At 32.3% G+C, this 18,717-nt stretch overlaps 1 protein-coding gene across 1 annotated transcript in view; it reads left to right on the top strand.

Moving 5' to 3' along the window:
• Positions 1 to 16,658, top strand: part of LOC134726317 (uncharacterized) — a 43,207-nt gene extending 26,549 nt beyond the window's left edge. Inside the window, exons 13-24 of the mRNA XM_063590718.1 lie at positions 4,017 to 4,129; positions 6,356 to 6,410; positions 7,382 to 7,565; positions 8,763 to 9,015; positions 9,935 to 10,059; positions 10,532 to 10,655; positions 11,933 to 12,118; positions 13,153 to 13,272; positions 14,336 to 14,490; positions 14,802 to 15,061; positions 15,556 to 15,933; positions 16,376 to 16,658. Coding sequence (XP_063446788.1) covers positions 4,017 to 4,129; positions 6,356 to 6,410; positions 7,382 to 7,565; positions 8,763 to 9,015; positions 9,935 to 10,059; positions 10,532 to 10,655; positions 11,933 to 12,118; positions 13,153 to 13,272; positions 14,336 to 14,490; positions 14,802 to 15,061; positions 15,556 to 15,933; positions 16,376 to 16,572 — 2,150 coding nt within the window. The 3' untranslated portion in view covers positions 16,573 to 16,658. The remainder of the gene's footprint in view (positions 1 to 4,016; positions 4,130 to 6,355; positions 6,411 to 7,381; positions 7,566 to 8,762; positions 9,016 to 9,934; positions 10,060 to 10,531; positions 10,656 to 11,932; positions 12,119 to 13,152; positions 13,273 to 14,335; positions 14,491 to 14,801; positions 15,062 to 15,555; positions 15,934 to 16,375) is intronic.
• Positions 16,659 to 18,717: the final 2,059 nt, after the last annotated feature.

The raw sequence follows: 18,717 nt of genomic DNA, 5'->3' as shown, positions 1-18,717 counted from the left end.
AGCATCAACATATATGTTATACTTACTGATGTTTAATTACATTACGATGTTTATCTCTGATTTATATACTGGTTATTAATGTAGATGACAAATTGGCGTCATTCAGAACAGTTAAACAGAATCCGAATGATATATGCGACCATTCTTGGATGACATATATATTACTTTAATATCACACTTTTTGAAATCATTTTTATCAATTTCAATTTCCATTGTCTAAATTGTTCATTGTTCATGTGTTGTTTCCTTATATTTCATGTTTCATTGATAATGTGTTGTTTCCGTATATTTCAGCCGCTCATTTGAGCCTACCCATTTGATTGGATAACACCCCATATAGCAATAAAATTATACTTTTATTGCAATTCATACCTCTCAACAGTCCAATTAACAGACCGGGTTTTATACATCTGAACCATTAACAGCCCCGTTTTAGATAAAAATTGATTCATAAATGTCATAAAAATACAAGTTTTCGTGTAGATTTTTCACACAATAGTATTAATATGGATAACAAAAATTTTCGATGTTCTAAATATTGCATGCAAGTGAATTCATCCAAATGTGTCCTTTTGTGTACAATTTATGTGTGTAAAATGTGTATAAATTTATTGATGAGTAAACCGCATTTTCGTTTTAAAGATCGTTTATCGAAGCTAGAAAAAAAATAGTTACACCACTCGATTCAGTGCATTGAACTGTGTTGTGAGACATGATTATTTTTTATGATAAAAATTATTTAAAAAGTTATACAATGAAACATATCAGTACTGAACTTACAAGGATTTTCTCGATAGCACTTGGTTAACAGACTTTATCCAACTTGATTAACAGACCAATCGCCGATATAGCCGCATACTTAACATAGATTAACCGACCAATTCTCGGTTAGCCGAGTGTCGGCCGTGGAATGGGGTTTTGAATATCTAATGTGGCAATTTGTTTTCTATTTTAGCCTTTCTAACAGAGAATGAGTGTTTTCGGATATCGAATTGAAATCTTTAATGGACTACTTTGTTACTACTTGTCTTGCTACTGGTTCTTTGTTACATGTAATCGCTGGCAATTCTCAAAAAGGGAGTTTGCGTCTTTTCATACTTTAAATGCACCATGAATTCGAGAAATCAGTATACATGCCAAAGTCATGTTTATAAAGGTTACAACTTTACTATAAGAAACTTGGCCAAGGACAATATTGTTATCGGTTAATTTTCAAAGGTATATGAGTACATTTAGAGTATACATCTAGGTACTGAAGATTCATAGGTTTGAAATTTTCATAAATACATTAGCTATGATCCTCCACGGTGGCTCTTTATAAGTACTTTTGTAAATGAAAGATCATGAAAGGAGATGTTGGATAAAAGTTAATGAAAATGAAACCCAACAGCACAAGTTTGAAAAAAATAGAAATCTGGAGGTCAGCTTCATTTCAAGAACCCCAAAAGTAAAAGGAGCCCACACCGTGTGACAATTTAGCAATTATTGTCAACTTCTTTTGCAATCCCCCTCTAGGCATAAATTACCTTAGCCGTATTTGGCACAACTATTTGGAATTTTGAATCCTCAATGCTCTTCAACTTTTTACTTGTTTGGCTTTATAAATATATTGATATGAGCGTTACTGATGAGTCTTATGTAGACGAAACGCGCGTCTGGCGTACTAAATTATCATCCTGGTAGCTTTGATAACTTTAACATTACATATTATTTCAATGCACCAAGTAACTATGCAAATGGAATACTGTGCTCCAAATCAAAGAAAATGTATGTACTAGTAATTAGTTTTCAGAATAATTTTTATATAATCTGCTATAGAAATCCTTGGTTCCGAAATAAAAGATTTTTTTTAAAAGACAAGTTACTATCATCTAAATAAAGATTAAAAATATATGGTTCTGAATACCTTGATCTGAGTAATTTGAAATTGTGATATTTTTACGGGTTATCCTACATAAATGCAGTTATTTTGTTCACAAACAATTAGGTCCTATGAAACCTTTAGAAAGGAAATTCAGTGGCAAAATCAGTTGCTTTCTGTTTTTCCCTCTTGTCATTCCTCGAACAAAATGTCGATATGATTCACAAACGAACTTAAAATAATTAGTCCTAAACTGCAGCTATTGATAATTCAAATTGAATTTTGATAAAAAAAAATATTTGACATATATAGTATACGTGCATCAAGCTATCACAAGAGTTTACCTATCATCTCTCGTACTCCAGATTGGAAGAACAATTTTAATGGAAATATAGTGGTCCCATATATCGAGTGGATGCCCACCTCAGCAATAAGATTTAACTAAAATTCCACAACTATAATAGCGTTATTATAGATATTGGTAATTCAAATCAAATATCCACAACATACAAATCCCGGCTCTAATATTATAACTGACAACAAAAGAATTGAGAAATATCGAGACAAAAATGGAATAATCCCTGACTTAAAAAAGAGATAAGACAGCGAATAAATAGATAGATAAACATTGAGGTCACTATCAGATTACCATTCCCAAACCGACTAGTAAGGTCAACGCATGGGATAGCAAAGGTACTATACAACCATTTTAGATTTTCTTAATAAGAGGTGTTTGTGCATAATGTAGCTTTTATAAAATGGCATGTTTATTTCTTCTGCAAAATGCTTTTATTTTAGAAAGTATGCCTTTTGTTTCGTACTGCGCTTTTTTTTTTATCACTTTAACAGAGTCAACCAAAATGTTTTATGTATCTTATTTATATGATACAATGAGATGTGAAGTATATGTCATTGAGACAGCAACCAACCACATACATGTATGTAACTTCGTGCCATCTAAAAGTTAGAAAGATAAGCGCAACAAAAGACAGGTTTGAACTATGCCAATTTCTAAGTCGCTCGGAGTCTAAAAAGATGTTGTTAATGAATAACTCCGAGAAACTTTAGAATGCCACCAGCATCAAATTTTCTAAAATTCTATTAGTTTCCAAAAACTAGATTAACCCAATATAATTAACATATAGATCTCCGATTTCGTTATCCTCTCGCGAGTTAATATTGCCTTTATTAGGTCTGAATGTTTTTCAGATTTCAATAAACCAGGATCGTGGTACCTTCTGTTATATTATTACTATTAATTTACAAAACTGCTAAATTTGTATATTTGTAAATCTCATATAAAAGATGAAAATGAAGGACATCACAAAGCTAGCCCCACTTTTATCGATGGAAAGCAAATTGGTAAAATATCTCGTTTTCCTGAGCCGTTGGTCATCCCACTGCTCAGATCTTTATTTGCTGACTTGTTTCGGCTCCGGTTCATGTGTCAGCTTTTGTTCTATGGTTATATTTCATCTCAGTGTTTATCCAAAATTTGTCCAGTCGGCTCTCGAAATGTTAGTAAAGCACTTGCCCTTCATATAGCAAATTTTAAGACACACATTCACAATTTAAAATTTTCTATCAAAATTATCTTCACAAAATGGATAAGCCCGAAATACATTAAAATGTTATGCTTAAAATGTGTTTATACAGTCGAACCTGTTTAAAAAGACAACTAAAATGAGAGCAAAAAGGTGGTCTCCTAAGACAGGTGGTATTTTAATACAGGTTCAATTATATGAAATGTACTACAGAGGGATCTTAAATTTGTGGTGTTTTGACACAGGTTTTTGCTTAATACGTGTGGTATCTCAAAAGCAGGTTTGATTGTAGGTTAAAGTATCCCGACATCATTAGACTATTAGAAATGGAGATATATTTTCGTACTTGATTGACATGTAACATGCAGTATGCTTTATCGCCCAGACTGCGGTCTGTAGTTTTCCGTTTTTGAATGTTAGTTCATTTGGAAAACATTTTCTATATAACTACGTGTGCATAACTAATTTTTGTTGAACGTCGCTCCCAAAATTTTTTAAATTATATAAGCCTGAGTGTATATTAATATTCTAATGTGTATAAGATGCACATGTATCCGTACTTAAAATTTAATTGGATTTTTAACATGCAATTTCAAACTCATAAATACTTCCTTATAACCTCGTTGTTTTAAAAGTAGTACTTGTTGTTGTGCATTATGCACAGTATGACACGCAGTACGGGGACTATCGGGAGTATTCACAAAATAAGCAAGTATTCTTATATGTGTGTGTTAAATAACCTATTTGTTTTGCTAATGTCAATCATTGCATGACTCAGTCATATGTCATGGGTTATTCATTTTTAGAAAGTTTTCCTTGTCTTTTTCTTGTATTTGGACGTGCCCTTTCTTGTACTTGAAAATAAGGTCAAATAATATTCCATATATATACCTTGACATACATACTGGCATGAACGTTTAGACCTTTGAATGACTTTCCTTATCTCAAGTATGTACAAGTTCTCACCTGTTCTACTGTCATTCAAATTTCAAGTATTGGAAATAAAGTTATGCTGATTTAATGATGACATGAGTTGTTCGTTTTAACAAATGTAAATCAAGTAATTATGGAATGTTAAAACAATTGGATAATTGTTCGTTGCACTATCGAATATTTATTTTTGGATTGTTTATTCTTTCAAAATATTGACAAAATATCTGCGCTAAGAATGCGATAAAAAAACTCCTACCAGTATTTCAAGTTGTTGATATACAGTATAGATTTTTTATTCGGCTATCTATGACCTCCTGGATAGTTTATTTATTCATTTAAAATATGTGATGGTGCTGACGAACTATGTTCGTTGGCAACACAGCGTTACTAAGTTCAGTAATTAGCCTTTGTCATGTCGGGCGGGGACTTTAATAGCTGTCTTTGCGGTATGGGCTTTGCTCATTGCTGAAGGCCATACGATGACCTATAGGTGTTAATTTCTGTGTCATTAAATCTCTTGTTGAGAATTGTCTCATAGACAGTCATACCACATCTTCTTTTATATGGTTATTATTTTAATAGATCTTAATATACATATCTACTTAGATCTAATAAATTATTATAATTCGTTAAATAAAAAGTTCTAATGGTCCATTTAATATTGCACTATTCGAGAAGTTTTCTTATTTTCAGTGCAAAGGATGTATTTTTATTTATTTAATAACATATGTGGAGTAATGATATGAGATAGTACAATGATTTAGAAACAACACACTGAAATATTAGACAAAAGCTAAACAAAATGAAAAAAATGTTTTTTTTTTGTTTCCATAGAAACCGCATATTAACTTGGCATGGCAATTTTGAGGTTGAACTCATTTAGTACATTCAAAGTGCCAAAGAAAATAATAAATCAATTTTTTTTTATTTTATTTTTTTTAATTTATGTACCCAAATGTTCTATATTTTGGGAACCAGTTGAGATATCATCATAAAATTTTGTATTCATGGTAAGCACATTAGTAGCATTGAAAAAATGCAAAAAATGAAAATATGTATAAATCTCATCTTGACCAATTTTCTCAGTCACGGTCACATACTACCCTACGTTTGCAGCCTATGATTATAGGTTTTCAATAGCATGCTAAAAAGTTGATGTGTTTTGATTTTTGTTTATCTGATGAGATAAAAATTTCTGAAAACAAATGGGAAAACTGTTTGGCAGAAATGTAATGTAAATTTATATGTTTCCATTACCTGTTCTTTTGCTTGAAAACAACTCTTTTATTGCAAAAGGTACAAAGAATTCAGATATATAAATAAAAATGACCGACTTGTTATTTTTTTTTACCGTTATGGTAAACTTACAAATACTACACCAGGTTTAATCCACTTTTTTCTACATTTGAAAATGCCTGTACCAAGTCAGGAATATGACAGTTCTTATCCATTCGTTTTGATGCGTTTTTTTATTTGATTTTGCCATGTGATTATGGTCTTTCCGAATTGATTTTCCTCTAAGTTCAGTATTTTTGTGATTTTACTTTCTACTACAAGATTTATAGAAGATTTAATAATCGTGCTAAATGTCAATCTACTAAAAACAAATACAAAATAAACGATTTACGGGATTTAAAAATCGGTAAACTACGGTTGCCTTACATATACAAAGAGTGCTTAGCAGACGATAAAGAACATGTTTTCTTGTGTTCTATTTATGTCTTTTGTATTTATCATTTTTGATGTTTTGATGTTATTGCACCTTAAAAATTGCGTAATTCACTGGCCTACAGAAGGGGTCACAAACCTTAAGACTGTTCAAACCGATAGTCTCACTATGCATAAGGAAATTAAAGATAATATCGCTTTAATCACATAACCTTCGAACTATCTTATCACCTTTCTTCTATAAAAGCCACCAACTTTGCGTTTGTTATCATAAAATTTTATGGCATACGCATATATAGCTTAGTTAAATGTGAACAATTGAACGAATAGAACGATTTATAAATTTCAGATGAATTTCCTTCGAGTAATTCTGGTGGTTATTGCAGCAGTTAGCGTAGCTTCGGGTAAGTTACAATGGTTATATTTATTTTGGCGGGAAAGTAGATAGATAGTAAAAGAGATAATTGCATACCTTCCCAAAATTAGTAATATGATATACACCCACTCCTTCAAATTCTGCTGAGTTGTTACTCTGCAAAAGCCTCTCTATAGTATATTGTGTGTGTTTTATATAGTTTTGTAGTTTTGTTGGTGTTGTTTTCTTTTTTACTATTTGTTTGTGGGGGGGGGGGGGGGGGGGTAGTGAATACATTGTATTTACTCTTGTTATGGGTACAAGAAAGCATTTGACAAAAAAAAAATGAGCTTGACCCTGTATTTTGTTTTTGGTTCATCTGTAAAGCCGCGGAAAGCGACATATTTATAAGGTTTGCTTTTCTGGCGACCGCATTTTCTGATAAGTTAGTTTGATAGGAACGATTAGGGATAGAACATTGATATTTGATAAAAAGTTGCATTACTATCAGTACATATAAGACTATTTCGATAGGAGCTAATTGTGATATATATATTAATGATATTTTGTATAAAGTCGCAAATACTAACAGTAGGTATCATATTTAGAATCTTCAATTCAATATAGTGTAAAAGCGCTGAGATCAAGGGCAACTACAGTTGCGTAGAAGTTATACAATGGAAAGAAATGTTAAATCAAATGATTTATGTCTCAGTTTATTTAATTTTGTTAATTTCAAAATAGATATTTGTAACAATTGCAATCTCATGATAAATTTTGAATAATTTTGCGTTCCACATTTCTGCATATAACCACCAACACAGAAACCTCTTTTTCAATCTTAACCAAAAAAATGTTTCAATCATGTGGAATTATTTAGACATATTCGAAATAAATGTAATTTGGTGGTACATTTTGAATATACGCCGAATATACAAAACATAAAACTGAATAATATTTATCTCGCAAAATTATCCAATAACATTCATTCATATGACAGCCTCCTTTTGAATTTTATAGCTTACCGAAGAGTGTGCTACTACACTAACTGGGCACAGTACAGAAACGCTGCAGGAAAGTTTTTTCCTGAGAATGTAGACCCTACACTTTGCACAAATATCATCTACTCATTCGCCAAAATGGTTGGAAATAAATTACACGCTTATGAATGGAATGACGAAAGTACTCCTTGGATGAAGGGGATGTAAGTTCATTAACATGTTCAATTGTTTCATTGAAGACTCGGGGACGTAGAGGCCGCGTTTATCCCCTAGAAATAGAAAATATATATATTTTCTAGAATGCAATCTGTCCAAAAATTGAGTTTGTCTCACTTTGTTTGACTTAATATATTCTATTGTAGGGAAAATTTTTACATTTAGAATCACGGGCCCAGCCCCTCTTTTTCAAAATATCTGAATCAGCCCCCCCCCCCCCCCAAAAAAAAAAGCAGAAGCAGGTATATCTCAAAATACTTTACAATTGATTTGACAATTTAATCATTACATTGATAAACACATTATTTGTCTATAATTGAGGGCGATACCGTCGAATTGTCTTTTTAGTCTCATATTATATATATATACATTGTTCTTCCCTCGCCGGGATTCGAACCCATGCTACTGAGATATCGTGACACCGTACTCAACATCTAACATCTCCATGCCTTATACATTATGAACTGTAGTACGCCGCTAGAATAAAACTGACGAGGAAAGGTTGCACACGACCACCGAAAGCTTTATAAATGTGAAGCCCAGGTGGTCGTGTGGTCTAGCGGGACGGCTGCAGGGCAGGCGATTTGGTGTCACGATATCTCAGTAGCATGGGTTCGAATCCCGGCTAGGGAAGAACAATGAATTTGCGAATGCAAATTTACAGATCTTACATTGTTGGGTTGATGTTTAGACGAGTTGTATATATACTTACTAACAAATTGTTCGTTTTATTGTCTTTTTGGTGATGTTGTACCCTTTTAGACTTGTTATATATTATATTTTGTAGTTTACTGCATCATGTTTATATGATCCATCGCCCCGTAAGATTTATCGTTCTCTTAATTCAGTCATTTAATATACTTACTAACGTATATCATGTATATATACAGAAATATTTTTTTTTAAATTATAGTCACAAAGGATGAACAGGGCCTATATATATATTCACCTGAACTTCTATTTTTCGTGAACTACACACATGTCCGCTTAGCTATGTTGGGCATATAAATATGCAGCCGCGGTACATGTGTTCAGAATGATGCACTTTTTAAAGGAGCCAATAGATGGCTTATTGTCAGGCAATCATGTTCTTCTCTATCCATAATATCCTGTCATCTAGTATTTAACCCTAACTACCCGAATTATTTATGAATGACCGTCTGCATAATTATACTATTTCAAAGGTATGAGAGATTTACTGACTTAAAAAAAACTAACCCAGCCTTGAAACTATCACTTGCTGTTGGTGGATGGAACATGGGATCCGCACCCTTCACACAAATGGTAGCCACTGCTGCAAGTCGTCAAGAATTTGCCACATCCACTGTGAAATTCTTAAGGGATCACGGATTTGATGGCCTCGATCTCGATTGGGAGTACCCAGGAAACCGAGGAAGTCCTGCAGGAGATAAGCAAAAATTCGTCGAATTGTTAAAGGTTAGTCATACCCATTTTCACTCGTACAGTTAACTCCGATTGTGACTAATGAGGTTAAATGTGTGTATATCTATAGAGATTGTTTTATGACACAGGAAAAATGACTTTGAAAATTTAAAATTCGTCCCTTCTGATCCCTTTCTTTGAAAACTTGTTAAAATGTACATTCTATTTTGATCAAACAGTGTCATAATTTATGATGTGCCAATGTATACTTTGTCTTCTGTGCACCAATTTGTATAACCATCACAATACTTTTATAAATTGTGACTTGGATGGAGAGTTGTCTCATTGGCACTCATACCACATCTTACTATAATTATGTAGAAGCATTTGTAACTCTACTGAAAAAAATAAGGATATCAAATTCCCATTTCATATTTTTTTAAGGACTTCTTTTTTTAAAAGAATCATATAAATAGGTGCCTACTTTCCTTTGTTCTTTCAAGATGAACAAAACGAATGAGAGAACCATTGTCAAATTCGATACATGCAGGCTGCAAAATTGTTCTTTTGTTTACCATTGTGGTAAATTAACACAAAATGGTCAAGAGTGCCAAATACATTATATTGTATAATTTATTAAAATTAATTATTTATCTCTGTGAGCAGGAGCTGCGTACCCTGCTGGAGCACCTAAGATCAACCGAAGTCTCGTTTTGGTTGGGTTCTAATTGCTTTGTCGTTTAGTCTGTAGTTTTATATGTTGTTTTGTGTACTATGATTTGTCTGTTTGTCTTTTTTTTGTCTTTTCTCTTTTAGCCTTGGCGTATATTTTCGATCTGTGAATTTGACTGTCCCGTTGGTATCTTTAGCCCCTCCTTTATTGTCCATGTCATAGATATTTAATATCATCTTCCGTTAAGAGAAGGTTTATTGTAACACAATCTTTGAGGTAACCTCTCACCTACTTTTTCAGACTTTAAGAAGGGAATTTGACGCCGAAGCCCAAACCAGTGGCAAACCAGCACTTCTTTTATCAGCTGCTACACCTGCAGGCAAGACAAACATTGATTCCGGATACAACTTTCCAGAAATAGTCAAGTATGTTAGATTTAAAAAAAAAAAATCTATGTCATTTATATGTTAACTCATTTTGCAAAACAAAATTTCAAACATATGTCATTTGCATAATGAGTTACAGATAATAGCATGCATATTTTATAAATCGAAAGACCACCATATATATTTGTTTTTGTAATGAAATCAAAACTCATCAATCTAACTGTAATTTCTCTGCATTTGTAATTCAGTTTCTTTGCACATGTGCAAATAAATATTTTCATATTATATGCCTGTCCTCTGTCTTAATGTTGCCACTGGACGTTAAGCAACCAACAACCAATCAATCTGGCCTAATTTCTTCATTAAAACGACATCTACATTCTTTGCATTTAACTAACTTACAATGCAACTCCTAGAGATATATATTTTTTCCTCAGAATTTTAAATCTAGATTTTGCGTTTATACAAATTTCCACTATCATATAACTGAAATACTTTCATTGTTTTACAGGTACTTGGATATGATTAATTTGATGACATATGACTTGCACGGAAGCTGGGAAGATAAAACTGGACATAACTCTCCACTTTACAGTCACCCATCTGAAACCGGAAATGAAACATACCTTAATATTGTAAGTACATAGTACCTTAATATAGTTAGAATATAGTGCCTTAATATTGTAAGTACATTTAGTATCTTAATAAAAGTCAGTACATTTTTATCTTAATATATTCAGTACATTAAGAACCTTAAAAAGTTTATGGCACCTTAAAAAGTTAGAATATACTGCCATGATATAGTTAATTCCAAGTGCTAATTTTAACAAAGTGTGTGCATAGTACTTAATATATTCAGTACATAGTACCTTCATATAGCCAGTACATAGTACCTTAATGAAGTAAGTACTTATAAACTGCATTAGTATAGTTAGTGCATCGTACTCTTATATACTGAGTACATAGTACAATAATATAGTTGGTATATAGTACATTTATATAGTTAGTAAATGTAGTACAAGAATAAAATATAGTTAGTGCGTAGTACATTTATATAGTTAGTATATTGCTTTAAAGCACTACAAGGCAAAACCTTTTTAATAACACAGCAAGTATTTTGTTTACAAGGTCGAGATTTTTTATTTCACTATTTCTAACAAACATAACAGATAACAAGCTTCGACACTTTGATCTGTTTCTTATGCATTAAAACCTCCTTAATCAATACGATTTATGTTTGGATATAAGAAGTTCACGCTGCATGGTATTATAATGTTCGTCATACAAGTGTGGACACAGATCAGTGTGGATAGTATGTTTGGATATTTGACAGTGTTTTCTGATAAAAGGAGTTATTTGTCTTTCCAATAGGGTTCTAAATTATACTGTGTTGCATAATAACTAGCAACATGAACTCAAACACTTACCATTAGTAGTATTGTTTATTTAATATTTAGTTTATTTTCAAGACTGTAATGGAGGAGACATAAATAGCATTTATTAGATTATGAATAATTATGTTCCATATCTTTGATTTTGAATAGTTAGGGGAGGAAAACATAACGTTCATTTCTGCATGATATGATTTTAATATAGGATATGGTATCTGTAAACATGCTTGTGCTATTTGTATAGTTTTATTTATTACGTCATATAATCTTACCGGTATGAGAAAAAAAACCAGAACAATGTTTGCCTTGATTAAAAAATTATCGGTGACTGGAATCAATAAATTAAAAACGAAAAATCAAAAGTTGAAGAACAATTGAGTTTACTTTTAGTACACACATCAGTTTATTCAATTAGTATTGGTTAAGTTTGATTCGTCATATCTGTAAAAAAAAATATAGAAGAGTCCTGTTTTCTTTTCCAATTGGTGATTTAGATGTTAATGTCAAGTATGTCTTTGTAGGACTGGGTCACTAAGTATTATCTAAGTAAAGGAGTACCTCCTTCAATGATTAATGTCGGACTAGGATTGTATGGTAGAAGTTTTACACTGGCAAGTCCTAGCAATACTGGTCTTGGTGCCCCTGCAAGAGGAGCTGGACCTGCTGGTCTCTTAACTGGAGAGAAAGGATTCAAATCGTATTATGAGGTATATATAGACTGTTTAGCTTGATCTATTGTGTATACACATATTTATCGAAAATGTTTAAACTAATTCTTCATATGCATTTATGACATCACTGTGCTTATTTAAATTAACTGTATTCAACACAAATACCATGTTACACATTTTGTTTTATAAAATTAAAAAAAAATATCACATGTTTTCGACAGTCCCAAGTTAGGAGGCGCTTAACCTTTGTTCTTCTTATACGTTTCTTTAATTTTAGTTCAATTATATTTTTCGGAGTTTAGTGTGATGTTAATTTTCACTGAACTTGTACTCATATGTGTTAAGGGAGAAGCTGAAGCACGCCTCCAGGTGCCGGAGTTTCTCTCGATGTTGACGGCGGGTTTGAGGACTTGAGATGTTTTCTGCTCTTTGGTCGGGTTGTTGTCTATTCAACACATTCCTTATTTCCATTCTCAATTTTCTAAAATGTTTTTTGCTTGCAACAATTTCATTTTATAAAACATTTTTGGCTGTATATTAAGTTTGACTAAAAACATATTTACCCAAAACAACATCATTCTATAATGACGTCTTATTGCAATTTTATTTTCATTTTAAAGTTATCAAATTTATAACACTTATTGATCATTGAATTCACGTCACTTTGAAAAAAACACAATGGAAATATAGTGTTTTTTCTTATACTGATTGAATGTTATTCTGAAAAAATTGAATACCTTTATGATAGAAAACGAAATAAGAAGACTATTATCCTATACATTTGTTTTATTTTCTAAAAGGTAAAATATTTGATGTAAATTGTAGAATGGTAATAAACAGAAAAGGCGCTGCATTTACTAAAATATCATGCACAAATCTAGATGAATAAACAACCTTTTTCTAACTTATGTATCATGCAGCTTGGTTACCTTACAGGCGTAATTAAATCATTTCAACCAACTAAATTTTGCTCTATTATCATGCGCTGTTTAGTGCTTGCATTTTATTTGTCAGTTGCAGATAGCTGCATTTAAAAATATTTCTAATGCTGTTTTCGTCCTCATTTTTAGATTTGTCAAATGTTAAAATCTGGTGGTGTTAAGCATTACATTTCTGAGCAAAAAAGTCCATACGCAGTAAAAGGAACAGAATGGGTTGGATACGACGATCGTGATAGCTTAAAAGAAAAAGTAAGCATTGTTTTATAGAGAAAAAAAATATGAAATACTTACGAAAGATACATCCCAGTTAAAGGTGATATCTACGAAATCACGAATTTAAATCTGTTATCACGAATTATATAAATCGTGATTTCGAATTCAAATTATATATTTGGGTGGTCCTAGATGGGCTTCCGTATTCCGTAGATATCTCAGATTGTAATGCGTTTATAAACTTTTAAAAGTACTGGTTGTATGGCGTCATTAGATATTTGAGAAAATACAAATTTAAATATTCTTCAACATTATTTTGTTCCAAAATTGTATTTGTGTAGTTTTATAGACAAAACAAACGTACGAAGTGGTAATTCCTACACTAATTAAAGTACTGTTTATTATTATTCTTTGAATACCATTTTTTTGTTGATTTCGTGGGTATAGGTGAACCACGAAATTGAATGTTCAACAAATGACAAATTTCATATAAGTTTGAACTTCGTATTAACCACGAAATTAAATATCCATGAACTTGCAAGTTTTCCTTAATTAACAAAAAATTGATACTTACGAAAATAAGTGAACCCACAGTAACGGGTCTTAGATAGTGTGAACCATTAAAATCTAAAATGTAAAACACGACAAAAAATATACAAAAAAAAATAAAAAAATACGATGAATAAAGAGTCAAAAAATGTGTAAAAAAAAGAATTTTCATAAAGTCTTATCAAAGTGTTGATTTTCTTCTGTTATCACACAAATTATTACAAATTAAGGAATGTATCTCCCTCAGGCAAAGCTCTGATTCCTTTCACAGATTTGACTAAACTTTTTGGACCTTTAGGATTATAGCCCTTCACCTTTTATATACGCTTTAGATTTCAAATATTTTGGCCAAGAGCATCACTGAAGCGACATGTATTGTCGAAATGCGCATCTGATGCAGGAAAATTGGTACCGTTTATGTTATTATCAAACTGACACCCATTTTTTCACAATTCACGACATTGTAATGCTTAATAATTGTGGATAAATATCTTTACACTATACATTTAAAATCAATCTGTATAAATTGTGACATATGTGTATATTTTAGGTGAAGTACATCAAGGATCATCATTTTGGTGGTACTATGGTATGGGCATTAGATCTTGACGATTTCAGTGGTTCATGTGGAGAAGGAAAGTATCCTTTACTTCATGCAATCAATGAAGAATTAGCTGCAGGGGGAGGAGGTGGAAGTGTACCACAGTAAGTAACAGTGAGAAATATATTCAAAATTTAAAAAAATTACAAAAATACTGACATTTTATAACATTTCTTTCGTTTTATTTTATTTTATTTTTCTAATCTCTATCAAAAGAAATTAAGTGATAAAAATAAAAAAATAAACTTTGACGAGTACACTATTATACGACATGGGTCGCTAATTCCGTTCGTCCGGTTAGTCCATATATCTAACGTTATATGAACAAAATGGTCGGATTTATCGGACCATCGAAATTTATTTGAGAATGACATTTGTAAAAATGTCAACTAGATATGTTGTCCCTTCATTTCAGGGTTACAAGTGTTCCCGGCCGACCAACAACTCAGAATCCACAACCTACTGGGAACCCACCTCAACCAACAACACAACCACCACCAACACAACCACCACAGCCAACATGGAAAACATGGTGGACCCCAGGACCAACCTGGACACCAGGACCAACATGGCCAAAATGGACACCAGGACCAACATGGACACCAGCACCAACCTGGACACCACAGCCAACATGGACACCACAACCAACACAAGCCCAACAAGTGACCACAAAAGGTATTCTTATTTGCATAGTTATTATTTGTGAAATTTTGTTACAAATCTACTTTAAATATAGTCCTACATAGAAAAATGTCCAGAGGACTTTATTTAAGGAAAATAAGAAACGAACAAGACAATAACGAATTGAACGTTGCCAAACAATATATTTTTCTAAAGTTGTCCGTTTATAATTTTGAAATTTTAAAGAAACTAAGGATTCAACTCCCTAAGGCGAAGTTGACCTTAGATGAATTTGTCTATTTGTTTTAGGTATTTTTGTCATAAACCTCTTCAACTGTTTCGGTACTTATACATCCTTCGGATTTCAATTTTTTTGCTTTGAGCGTTCCTGATGGAGATAAATAAGAAAAGCAATTCGGAAGCATGAAATTACACGTTTTGTTTTCATTTTTGGCAAACTAATACACAAATCTTTGATCTACAAGTACGGTTTATTTTTGTATTCAGAACATGATGCAAAAGTAAACATAAACTTTCATTATTTTCAGATCCACGTCCAACACACCAGTCACACCACATTGGCCTTACAACCAACTTTAACTGTAATGGCAGACCTAGTGGATTTTATGCAAGCCCTTCCTCTTGTGACGGTTATTATATTTGTGCTGCCACATTAGCTTTCGAAGTTAAATGTGCAAGCGGATTACTATTCAATTCTGCAACTGCGTACTGTGATTGGCCATATAATGTAAAATGTTCGACCAATCAAAACCAACAAGGCCCTGTCGTGACAACAAGGAAACCTATGGCTACTCAAGCACCTGTTACACAAGCCCCTGTTACTCAGGCTCCAGTAACTCAAGCTCCTGTTGTGATAACTCAGGCTCCAGTAACACAAGCACCTGCCACTCAGGCTCCTTCCAACGGTTAGTTTAAAATACCGTATAGCGGGTTATTTTCGCAGGGTGTAAATTCGTGTATAGAACGAAATCGCCAAAATAAATTCCGCCAATTTAAAAGTGTACATACAAAGGTATTGATAAAAGTATCGAATACGCCAAAGTAATAACCGCCAAAATATGTCGTATACCTTATTCAATGAAAATCGCGACATTTTACACCCGCGAAAATAAACGGTAATTCCATGCATCTTCATGGTAACAAGCACGATAAAATGATAACCAAATAAAGACAAAAAAATTTAAAAAAAATAAAAAGAATGTTTTGTATTCAATAAATTTCTTTAAAAGTTATATTTACAGAAAAAACATCAAAGCGGAAAAGTCCAACGACTTTTTTTAATTCTTTCATCTCTTGATTAGAATATGTCAATTTTCTAATTACTGATATGCATATACTTTTATTCAGGAAATAATAAACAAGAATTCTGTAAAAACAAGTCTGATGGTCACTACAGAGACCCAACTGACTGTGGAAATTTCTACCAATGTTCTTTTGGTCTCACTTTCCATGAGTTCTGTGCTCCAGGAACCGTATTTAATGAACAAACAGTAGGCTGTGATTATCCAATACATGTTCCAGGCTGTACAAACTACGGTGGATGAAGAAAATGGAGAAACTAAGACAGAACAGTATATTTTGTGTTTTAATTAAATGTTATTTTATAAATAAAATTAATTTCACAATCGAATTTGAAATATCTAACTATATAAATAGCCGCCATATCTTACACGTACTGGTTATAAATTTTGCTGGTTTTATATCAATAGCATCAAACCCTGATTTTACCATAGATGAAAAAAGAGGGAAGAAAGATACCAGAGGAATAGTCAAACTCATAAATCGAAAATAAACTGACACCGCCATGGTTAAAACTGAAAAAGACAAACAGACAAATAATAGTACAGAAGAAACAACATAGAAAACTAAGACTCTGAGCAAGACGAACCCCACCAAAAACTGGAGTTGATCGCAGGTACTTCGGAAGGGTAAGCAAATCCTGCTCCACATGTTAAAATTTACACCAATTGACATGTCAAACATATTGATTGTCTGAAATAGCGTACGTTGATTTAGTAATATGAAAAAATTGGAAAACATATGAATGGTTATTTGAAGGTTCGAAAGCTGAAGAAAAAAGTACGATACCATGGTCAAAAGATAAACGTTGATTTAGTAATATAAAAAAAGGAAAACATTGAATGGTTATTCGAAAGTCCAAAAGCTGAAGAAAAAAAATGATACCATGGTCAAAAGACAAACGTTGATTTAGTTATATGAAAAAAGGAAAACATTGAATGGTTATTCCAAAGTTCAACAGTTGAAGAAAATAAACGATACCATAGTCAAAAGAAAAATGTAAATCAAATTGAGCTATCCGTGACAATTAAAACGAGTGAAAGAAAAGCAAACGTAACGTTTGATATAAATTTTCATTTCATAGAAAGAGTTGAATGCCTCTTTTCATAATTTTATAGGGTTATTAAAGCCTTTGTTTGTTGGCACATTTATATTCATGGCATGAGGCGTACGCGAAATGTTCTTTGGATTACGCATTCACACCGCAATATAATTATATAGAGTAGTCTTATAACTGTGCTTGATGCTCGATTCAGAAGAACGAATTTTTAAATATCCATCTACATTCCAGAACAATTAGATCATCTTCTTTCCGTTTCTCTTGCTATTGTTCTTTATGCAAAATTGCATAACTCCTGTATAGGAACATATCAACGTAATAAACAGCTTGTACCATTGACATGTCGAAGATCGGTTGAAAATTAAATCCACCAAGCACACTAGAAAAATTAAAGATCTTGATGGTGTCACTATCACTTTTTGGAATTTTTCTCAATGCTCTTCAACTTTGTACTTGTTTGGCTTTATAATATTTTGATATAAGCGTCACTGATGAGTCTTTTGAAGACGAAACGCGTGTCTGGCGTACTAAATTATAATCCTGTTACCTTTGATAACTTTTTTTCATAAACCTTTGTTTGCATCGATGTTAGTAAAGTTTCTAACAGATGGGAAACAGTAACTAAGAATTACGATACTGTTGAAATTTGAACAGAGAACATTCAAACTCTTTACTTGGGAGAATTAGATATAATAAGAGAACGAGACGAATACAGAAATTCAAATCACAAAGAGAGACCAACTTCGAGTAGAACGAAGAAAAACAAAATGCTTGTAATCCTTCAATGAAGGACATATTATAATTGGTTTAGATCCAATGATTCATTTTTCACAAACTATATCGCAGTTCACGTCCTCATCGCACATAAACATCGAGAGCACCATGCATTATTTCTTTAAGATTGGCAAAAATCCGTGTTCGTTTAAAGTATAAAAAATCTAATATTTACAACAGAAGAAAATGAACTATGCAAAGACGAACACAAGAGAAACGTGTTCTCGGTCGATAGTAAACCCATATTATCCCATCATGCATTGTTACTCATTTACTGAATTGGTCAAAACCTAGGTAAAATAAATTGACGTAAATAAACAATTATATTTGCGAGGACACGAGCATGTTGATTTATGCATAACCATATAAGGTATCATGAAGTGTATTTGCATAAATATATACTTTGATTTATGACCAATTGTTACAATGTCTACTTTATTGAAGTTCAAGTGTTTAAATGTTTACTTCCTTTCTCACACAAAAAAGCTTGAGAAATATTTATATAATAATTGAACACATCACTGCAAAAATGGAGAGAGTAATGGAAGCATATGAC

The sequence above is a fragment of the Mytilus trossulus genome, chromosome 7 (genome assembly GCF_036588685.1).
Source record: "Mytilus trossulus isolate FHL-02 chromosome 7, PNRI_Mtr1.1.1.hap1, whole genome shotgun sequence".
Classification (NCBI taxonomy): Eukaryota; Metazoa; Mollusca; class Bivalvia; order Mytilida; family Mytilidae; genus Mytilus; species Mytilus trossulus.
Note: the sequence above shows the minus strand (reverse complement) of the source record. Positions and strands in the feature narration are given on the sequence as shown.